Below are 11,263 nucleotides of genomic sequence, written 5' to 3' on the forward strand. Positions count from 1 at the left end.
AAATAGAGCAATTATAATATGGATTATTGTCCACCATAGATAAGTATTTGAATTTTTTTAAACTCTAAAGATTAGTATATATGTCATCTCTTATAAAAGTAAACATAAATAATGAATTAAATGATATCGGTTTGATAAAAATTAAAATAAAATATATATCTTTTTTTTTTTTTTATAAAACTATGTTGTATTAAATCGATATCAATCAAGTTACCGTATTATTTATAAATACGATGATGATCCTGAAGTATTACTTTTAAAAGTACCGTTGAATGTGGTTAAAATTTCTAATGATTTTTAAGTAAGTTTATGATGGATGATTTATGAAAATGATTTATCCACTTAAAAGTAGCCATGAGATATTTGTGTAAGAACCAAATAATTTCATATATATATATATATATATATATATATATATATATCATTGGTGGATTCTCATATATTTTATAGACACTTTGAAAGAGAAAAAAAATTAAAAGAAACGGTGTAATATGTATTATATGTTAATGAAGTGAAAAAACAATATAAAAAAGAAGGAAAATAGTAATGTTGATATAAAATTGTTAGATATATATTCTCTAGCAAGTTCCACACTTTCCACTATTTCTCAAAAGTCATTCTGAATATACAGAAAACCCCATAGGAGCAACATTTTCCCTAAACTCCAGCCACGAATTTGATACAAAGCCAAGTTTCAATGCAAGAAATTCATTCCATCGGTGGTAGAAATCTTTTCGGCGATGACAGAGATAGAAGAATGAGAACTAACTACCACCACCAAAATCATCATGCTTTGAAGTGTCCTCGTTGTGACTCCTTCAACACCAAATTCTGCTACTACAACAACTACAACCTCTCTCAACCTCGTTACTTCTGCAAGAACTGCCGTCGATACTGGACTAAAGGCGGCGTCCTTCGTAATGTCCCCATCGGCGGTGGTTCTCGCAAATCAAAGCCCTCAAACAGCAATAACTCATCTTCCTCCACAACTCCACCAGCAACCACACGAAAATCACCACCACCGGAAGACAACTCCAATTCTCACTCCAGCAGTGAAAGCTCCACCTTCACCACCCCCACTGCCACCGCGGAGGCGAAGACTCCGATATCGAACGCTACATCGAAGGTGTTTTCCGTTAACTCTGCTTCGAAGCCGGAACAAGTTGGTAGCTTCACCAGCCTTGTCCCTTCAACTTTAACAAACGACGCGTTTTCGTTTGGGTTTGGAAATAATGTTCTCGATGCGTCGTCGTTTCGGTTCGGCGATAGTCATCAACGAGGGGATGATCAAGTACATGTGGCACAGGGTGGAGACTCGTTGGGTATATGTCAGTGGCAGCAACAGAGCAGTTATCAACGGACGTCGTTGCTGGATCATCAGCAGTTAGCAAATGGATTTGGACCGTTAGATTGGCAAGGTGGTGCGGGTAATTGTTTGTTTGATGTTCGTGATGTCGTTGATCAGTCTTACTGGACACACCCTCACTGGTCTCATCATGTTAATCCGTCTTCTCTCTTTCATCTTCCCTGAATAAGCAGTGACAATTTTTTTTTTAACTTGAGAAAATAGCAAAATAGTATTTTGCTTGGAATCTAAACTAAAGTTTTTAAACAAAGTGAAAGAGAGCCTGGAGGCTTTTTGTATAATTAATTATTACAAGATATAATGTAATTTGCTTTTGTGGTGATTAAGCTTGAACTTAAAAATGTTGTTTCTTTTCTTTGTTTTTTTTTTACTGCTTTAATGTATATACTTTTGTAATTTGTTATATGATATGATTTAGTAAGAAAAATAGGAATTTTGTTCAAAGACAAACAGAAATCTTATTTTTATTGTTAACAAAAAGCTCAAATATATTTTTTATTTTTAAGTTTTATTTTGATCTTTTATTTATATAATTTTTTTTTATCCCTTGAATTATACTAATGTAAAAAACTTTCATTTTCAAGCTATTTTTATCTATTTTAATCTTTTGAATTACAAACGTGAAATATTTTTCATTTCAATCAGTTTTTTGTTGGAGTTTGTCAAATATCTTCTACTTTAGCATAATGTTACGGCAAATAAGCGTCTAACATGACAAGTAGAAAGAATTAAAGAAACATTTGAGAGACCCAAACAAAAATATGCTGAATGAATTAAAGTATGTAGCCGAATCAACGAGAAATCTAAAGTCTATTTATAAAAATTAACAAAATAGAATAAGAAAATATAACTGACCAATAGTGATATTTAAATGATTTAAGAGCCAAAAATATAATTTAGTTATTTATATATAGTATTATGTTTATAATTTTATTTTTAATCTTTAAATTTATTAATTTCCTTTTAATCATCTGTTCATATCCTCATTTCACCTGTTGTATATGTACATCAGTAATGATAATTTATTTTTTTAAATGAAAGTAATATTTTTATATAGAGTAAAATTTCAATATTGGGTTTTTTATAATTATATTCATTTTTTATAATTCTAAAATTATATTGAAAGAAAATACCAAAATATCGTACTTTTTAAATCCTATAGATCATTGCATCTTTGGGTTACCACACGATGCAATAGAATGTCGCATTGAGAATGCGATCATGTATATTGGTTTTAATTTTTTTGTTTTTCTCTTTTTAGCAATTGGAAAATAGTTTATTTAATGAATTAAAAATAATTATAATATTTAAAAAATAATATATTATTAATAAAATAAATACATTAAATTGAAGAAAAAAAATGCAATTTTCTATATATGTCTAACAAATAATGTGTTATATTATTTTAACAACTCCCTATTATTTTATAGATAAACTTAAATTATTTTATTCACAACTACCTCCTATTTTTTTCTTCGGACCTAATAAATAAAAATAATAATTATAATAATAATAATAAAATTAAATAAAATACATCAAAATAAAATAATAATATTAACAATAAATTACTTATTATTTTACTTAATCATTAAATTACTTTATTTTTATTATTATTATTATTTATATAATTTTTTAATTGTGTTGCTAATTTATCTGCAAAATATTATGAACACATTATTTGTTTTAGCATATCTAGTCAAATACGTTTGATGAATTTGATGTTGTTGGAGATGAAAATATTAATTAATTTGAATATTTGAGCTGCATATTTAATGAAATTTACATTATATTGAAGATGATTATTAATTTTATTGGTTTTATTTGAAAATTTTGATAAATTTTTATAAAAAAAAAAAAAGGATAACATTGTTGACATTTTAAAACATAAAAGATAAAATTGTCATTTAAAATTAAAATAAATGATCAAATCGAGAAGAAAAAAAATATAAAAGACTAAAACGTTAACTGAAATTAAGTTAAGTAATCGTGAATGCTATTTAACCTATAATATAATATCATATTATAATATTTTTTGTTTTCTTAGATATTTATACAAATATCTATAAAATTAGTTATAGATGAATGTATCCTTGGAATAAAAATGTTTGCACATTTCTACCCAAATAATGAATGTTAAGTATTGAATTTAAGTCTCTTTTATTTTTTTTTATGAAATTAATATAAGTCTTCTAAAATAATTAATTTTTTAAGTATATAAAATCAATAGTATAATTATTTATTAACAAATTTAAAGTAGATTATATATTTATATATAAAAAAAATTATGATTTTATTAAAATAACAATCTTTATTTTTTTATTTTACACATTAATCATTTTAGGATTCATTTATTAGTCGTAATAGAATAAAAATATGATATTATGTAAAACTTAATAGAAATAAGATAAAAATATCAGCATGATAAAGAATTATTATATCGTATGAATGCTTGATGTGTTTATGATAACAAACAAATATTATAATATTGAATATTAATTTATTAATTGTATAGCAAACGAACAAATAATATTTCTAGTCTTGATCTAGACTAGTTTTGGACCTTTTAGTGTGTTTGAGATACTTGTCGATCCGCACTATTAATGGCTATGAATTGTAATCTTAGTTTATAGTGTGACGCGTCATGGTGTGCATGTTGATTATGACGATAATCATGGCATGATCTTAGCTTATGGAAGTATTTAATAAAATATAAATGAAATAAAACATAAATAGAAGGATATTAATTTGATATGTCTAAGATTTTCTGTCATTTTGAAAGAGGAAAGAAACAAGGTGGGGACTGCATAGTAGTGAGAAGTCACACTCACGATGATGGCTCCACGTGGCGGTAGCGATGTTGTTACGAAGGGTCTAAAATGCAAAGTGGGAGACGTAGACTTGGAGTGACAAGACATGATCGTGATGTGAGGGGTAGTCTATTGTTGTGGCTTATAGTAACTGATTTTTGGGGTTGGAAGTGATGTTTGGGTCGCATAGATGCAAAGCAGATAACAAATTATGCAAAATAATCACCATGGGAGTGGTGGAGATGAAGACACGGTAGAAGATATTTGACACATTTCATAAATAAATAAAAAGAGATATTTGACACAAAGGGTGCTCATAGTTTGATAGTGTGGCAACTAGTCCCCATAGGCAAGGTTTGTTGTTATTGATGATGGTGTGTGTAGATGGGTGGGACGGTGGGACCATGAGGTTATGTAATGTTGCTACCTGCTAGTGCGTTTATGCATTATTTGCCTCTCTTCAAAAGTTCAAAATGGAGCAAGAAACAGGAATTTGGATTTGCTACAAATAGATCGTTGGATTAATCATTTGGTTCTTACTTTACCATTTGTCCATTGTAAGTTTTGAAGACAAAAATACCCTTTCTCTTATGAGTTCCAGTAATCTTATTGGATCGTAAAATGAGGATTTTTTTTATCAATATATTTCTCTTTTGAAAAAATTTAACTAAACTGTCCTAGATTAAAAAAATATACCAAAAATTAATACATTAATTTAATTAATAAAAATTAATTAAAATATTTTAAAAATAAAATTATATTAATAAAATCAAATAAATTACTTTACATTAAAAAAAATATACATCAAATTTAATGCAGTTGATTAAATGTGACAAAAATAAATAACGTCTTTCTACTATTTTGCAATAAAATAACAACACAATTTCATTTGATTAACAACTTTTTATTTTTACTCCGATCTAATAAATAAAAAGTAATATAAATAATAATAATAAATAAAATATTATTAATTTAATTAATAAAATAATAATAATAATAAGAAGAAGAAGAAGAAGAAGAAAGAAATACATATAATGTGGTTGACTAAATGTGCAAAAAAATAAAATAATGTGTCACTCCTATTTTGCATATACTAACAACTTAATTCTATTTTGTTAACGAATTCCTTCAATTTTTCTCTGAATCAAATAAATAAAAGATAATAATAATAATAATAATAATAATAATAATAATAAAGTAAATTATATTAATAAAATAAAATATATTAAATTGAAGAAACAAAACACATTAAATTAAAGAAAATAATATCACAAATTGAAAAAAATAAATATATCAAATTTAAATTAGTGATTTCCATCTAAATGTCGTCAAGTTCCACATATAGGCGCTCGTTGAACTTGTCTAGCCCTTTGAAAGAGTTGAGGTTGTTCTGGTTGTATGTGAATTAGAACCACTACCACTTGTCTCCGTATAATTTTGAGTTTTGGGTTTATACATAGAATCAAAAACAGCGTAAGCCGACTCATGAGTTGTGCAATGAGTTCCAAACAAACTATAGAAAATTTCGCTATCTGTCGGATAAACAAGAGTTGGTATTTCTGGCACTGACGGAACGTAATACTGAGTCGATATATCTGTAGATTCATGTAGATGTGGTGATGGTGACATACCATAATATGAAACTTATGTATAGGCATGCAGGTGAGGTGATGATAAAAACAGTTCTGGTGTTTGGTGCCTGGTTTGTTGCTATGGAGTTGAGTGCACATGAGGATATGATGAAGGTTGCAAACGTGGATCATAAAAATATTGTTACACATAAATATATAATTTGGTGTGATATCTAAACTAATTCATATATTCTTTACTATGGCGTAAAACATCTTCTATGAATTGACCTTGCAATACATAATCCTCACGTTCATGTCGACCTTATGGTAGATTTTCATGTCCTCCAGTGGTTATGGAATTTGTTGATGGAAGCCGAACTAAAATGCGACTCTAGTTGTATGATGTTTTTCGACAATATAATAACAGTACAAATAGGTAGGTGTAGTCCATGTGTTGGAACCTGAGGTACGGTCTCCAACGAAACTGATATATTAAAAATAGGCTAAAGTAAATATTAAGAGGTAAAAAAAATAACTAATTTAAAAGTGCAAGTAAATGTAAACAAATATATTACTTCCTGAACCATCATGTGATTGATTGTTTTTTCGGTATCCTTCTATGTCGTTATAAGGAATTTTACTAAAATTTAGACCACCCGAATTAAATCTGTCGAATATATCAAAAATAAAAAAAAATATAATAAAATTAGTAATATGGTAAGTAGTTAGTTTTAAAAAAAGAAAAATATATAAAATTTATTTGCAATAGTTACCTTTGTGCAGGTGGAAATATTCATGCTTTTGGTGATTCTGGAGTGACACAAGTCAAACGATACCATGTCCAGTTTTACAATAACAATGCAAATCCTCTTATAGACATTACACCAGGTTTCGTAGCAAGACACAGTTCTCTATAAAGTGTTGCTAAAACAGCTGAACCCAACTATATTGTGATGCTTTACTTAAATCCCCCAAAGAGTGATGTACACGATTGTTGCCAATCATACATGAATCCATGAATCCGACAATATGATAACAATGTAGATAGGTACATGTAGTTCATGTGTTGGAACCTGAGGTACAGTCTCCAACGAAATTGATATGTTAAAAATCTGCTAAAGTAAATATTAAGAGGTATAAGAAAAACAATATAATTAAAAAGTGCAAGTAAATGTAAACAAATATATTACTTCCTGAACCATCATGTGATTGATTGTTTTTTCGGTATCCTTCTATGTCGTTATAAGGAATTTTACTAAAATTTAGACCACTCGAATTAAATCTGTCGAATATATCAAAAATAAAAAATAAAAATTTAATAAAATTAGTAATATGGTAATTAGTTAGTTTTAAAAAAAGAAAAATATATAAAATTTATTTGCAATAGTTACCTTTGTGCAGGTGGAAATATTCATGCTTTTGGGTGATTCTTGAGTGACACAAGACAAATGATACCATGTCCAGTTTTACAACAACAATGCAAATCCTCTTATAGACATTACACCGGGTTTCGTAGCAAGACACAGTTCTCTATAAAGTGTTGCTAAAACAGTTGAACCCAACTATATTGGGATGCTTTACTTAAATCCCCAAAGAGTGATGTACACGATTGTTGGATTTGTCTGGCAACAACAACCCTCCAATCATACATGAATCCATGAATCCGCCAATATGATAACAATGTAGATAGGTACATGTAGTTCATGTGTTGGAATCTGAGGTACAGTCTCCAACGAAACTGATATGCTAAAAATATGCTAAAGTAAATATTAAGAGGTATAAGAAAAACAATATAATTAAAAAGTGCAAGTAAATGTAAACAAATATATTACTTCCTGAATCATCATCTGATTGATAGTTTTTCGGTATCCTTATTTGTCGTTATGAGGAACTTTACTGAAATTTAGACCCCCATAATTAAATACGTTGAATATATCAAAAAAAAAAATTAGTAATACGGTAAGTAGTTAGTTTTAAAAAAAGAAAAATATATAAAATTTATTTGCAATAGTTACATTTGTGCAAGTGAAAATATTCATGTTTTGGGTGATTCTGGAGTAACACAAGACATACGATACCATGTCCAGTTTTGCAACAATAATGCACATCCTCCTACATACATTACACCGAATTTCGTAGCAAGACACAATTCTTTATAAAGTGTTGATAAAACTATTGAACCCAACTATATTGGGATGTTTTACTTAAATCCCTAAAGAGTGAAAGATATTTTAAATGTACATGATTGTTGGATTTGTCTGGCATCAACGACCCTCCAATCATACATGAATCCATGAGTCCATTTAAAATGTACATGAATCCATTAAAAGTGCTTATAATAATCCAAATAATGGGTGGAAAAATCATACGTCAAAGCATATCTTCTGCGTCCGACATATTTCACAAAATTTCGCGAGGGGATTTAAGGATAATGCTTTGAAGAAAAAAATTATTACTATGGATAATAATTTCATTCTTGACTTTTATAATTAGTGTAATTTTTAAAAATGTTAGCGATAAAAATTTGACACATTGTCTATTGTGTAAATGCATGTAAAACCATTAATGAGCATAAATATAGATACTACGGTAGAGAAATCATCATAGTAAACTTAGAGGCTATAAAATGGTTAGACAACATACCATTGAAAAATTGGTTTAAAGCATTTGATGGAGGTAGCTGTTGGGTCAGATGACAATCAACCTTGTGAAGTCGATCAACGAAATATTAAAAGGCATGCACAACCTTCTCATCACTGCTTTGGTTAAATCAACTTATTATAAGACATGAACACTGTTTCCAACCATGGGAATGAAAGTGCAAACACGGGAAAATGGGTTGAATTGTGTTTGCCAAAGTTGATAACTTTTTGCTAATTTATAAATAAATATATAAACTAGTTTGATTTTAGTGACTTACTTAGAGTAGAAGCAATTAGATTCAGAGATAGCAAACAATGAATACATAAATAATTTGACACGTAGATTTATCTTGGTTCACCACAAACTTGGCTACATTCAATCCCCTCATTCAGAAGATTTTAATGCACTAATTCAAATACTTTAAATTACAAAGTACCAGACCCTCCAAATCAGTCTTCCCAAACCGCCTAACAACCCCAGACTTTTAAGGAACTAACCACCTTGACCCTACAAGCCAAGTCTTCTCCTAACAACCTGACAACCCCAAATTGAAGAAGAAACTAAACCACTATCGGGTTGAATACAAAAGATTGAAACTTGAGTAATAGCTTCTAACAAAGCTGATAATAATAATAACTCTCACACTCTAAGAAAAGAACACTCAGAAAATATTTTTATCCCGAACAAGTATTTCTCTATTTGAACTCTAAGAATAATTGAGAACTTTGAGCTTGAGTTACTCTTTTATGCTTTTCGATGTTTTTCTTCTTCAGCCTTAAGTGTCTATTTATAGTGAAAATTTGGGCTTCAATTTAGTCCTTGTTTAGTTCTGAATTGTATCTTGTTCATATTGAGTTTGTAAATTTTTTAGATTGATTATATTCATATTTTGTGTAGATTGACTTTGTAAATTCTTTAGATTGATTCTCTTCCTATTTTGTGTAGATTGACTTTGTAAATTCTTCAAATAAAATCTTCATCAAATGTTGATCAAATACTCTTCAAATCTTGACCATATCTTCTTTTCAATTTGGTCAAACATTTTCTTCAATTATAAATATAAAACAAATCTTATTTTAGATTTTCATCAATTATAAATTTGAATCAAATCTTATTTTATATTTTGTTCAATTGTAAATTTGTTCAAGTCTTATTTTAAATTTTCTTCAATTATAATTTGGAATTAAATCTTTATTTTAGATTTTCTTCAATTATAAATTTGAATCAAATCTTATTTTAGATTTTCTTCAAAAACATGAATCGTCTTTCATACTCTTTGAAGTCAAATATATTTTTTCATAAAATACTTTTGTTAACATCAAAACTCTAAATGTAAAACCAACTTGGTTCCAACAGGGAAACCTATACGCATCAACTTTTGCTCCTAGTTAGGTATACACAGAAAAATGCACAAATTTTAGGAAATTCGAAATACGTAAATCCAATAGTCATAAAGTCGATAGTTTTGATCGGAGCAACCATACTTTCACGGTCCACGAGACGGTAAATCAAAGAGAAGGGCGACCAATTGGTCATTTCAGTGCAAACCTTCCTAACAAGTTTTGCGACTGTGGGAAATATCAAACTATACATATATGCCTTGTTCACATTGATAGCAACATGTTCTAGCATACAATATGATTATTGGAGCCTTATACCTGATATGTACAAGGTGAAAACGGTACTAAAAGTCTACGATAAAATGTTCAAACCTATACCAAAAAAAGGAGGAAAAATAGGACAAAATTGTTAACAAAATAATATTAAGTGTTAATTTAACGAGAAAATAGGAGTGAGTTGTTAAAATAATATAACACGTGTTATTTAATTTGACACATCTACTCAAGGATTTTCTTTTCTTCAATATATCCCTTTTTGAAAAAACTTAACCAAAATCCAAGTAGAAGGTCCAGCTACTTAATTTTTTTTTCATTTTAACCTTTGAAAAATGATTAATTTAATTAATTAAAATATTAAAAAAAACAAAATTATATTAATAAAATTAAATAAATAAAAAATTAAATAATTTTATTTTGTTAACATCTCTCTCCTATTTTTACTCTGATCTAAAAAATAAAAAATAATAATAATAAAATATTATTAATATAATAAAAAATAATAATAAAATTTATAAAAAAAAAAAGAATCAAATTATAATAATAAAATCAAATAAAATATCAAAGTTAATACGGTTAAGTAGATGTGCCAAAATAAATAAGGTGTTATATTATTTTAACATGAGTCACTCCTGTTGTTTTGTTAAATGAGCTCTTAATATTATTTTGTTAACAACGCTCTACTATTTTTTTTCTTCCGAATATAATAAATAAATAATACTAATAGGATGAGAAAAAAATAAGAGGAAGTAGTTAATAACGTAGAACTAATATCTCCAAAATAGGAGGGACATGTTATTATTTGATTTTTTTTTGTTTATTAGATTGTAGGAAAAATAGGAAGGTGTTGTTAAGAAAATAGAATTGTGTTGTTTTTTTATCTACAAAATATTAGAGATACTTTATTTATTTTGCCACATATACAAAGTTTGATGTATTTTTTTTTCTATTAAATGTATTTTATTTAATTTTATTATTATATTTTTATTATATTTATAATATTTTATTATTATTATTATTTATTATTATTATTTATTATTATTTTTATTTATTATATTGGAGTAAAAATAAGAGGAAATAGTTAACTTAATAAAATTGTGTTGCTACAAAATATTAGGAAAATATTATTTGTTTTGACACATTTAATTAATCAACCGCATTAAGTGTGATGTATTTTTTTTCTTTAATTTAATATATTTTATTTAATTTTCTTAATATAATTTTATTTTTTTTAAATATTTTAATTATATTTTATTCATT

At 27.4% G+C, this 11,263-nt stretch overlaps 1 protein-coding gene across 1 annotated transcript; it reads left to right on the forward strand.

Annotated features, from left to right (window-relative positions):
• The first annotated feature begins 451 nt into the window (after window positions 1-451).
• LOC101508706 (dof zinc finger protein DOF5.4) lies at window positions 452-1,721 on the forward strand. Its single transcript, XM_004488362.4, has one exon. It carries the CDS (start codon window positions 698-700, stop codon window positions 1,529-1,531), a length of 834 nt encoding a protein of 277 aa, XP_004488419.1. The 5' UTR covers window positions 452-697; the 3' UTR covers window positions 1,532-1,721.
• Window positions 1,722-11,263: the final 9,542 nt, after the last annotated feature.

The sequence above is a fragment of the Cicer arietinum genome, chromosome 1, assembly GCF_000331145.2.
Source record: "Cicer arietinum cultivar CDC Frontier isolate Library 1 chromosome 1, Cicar.CDCFrontier_v2.0, whole genome shotgun sequence".
Taxonomy (NCBI): Eukaryota; Viridiplantae; Streptophyta; class Magnoliopsida; order Fabales; family Fabaceae; genus Cicer; species Cicer arietinum.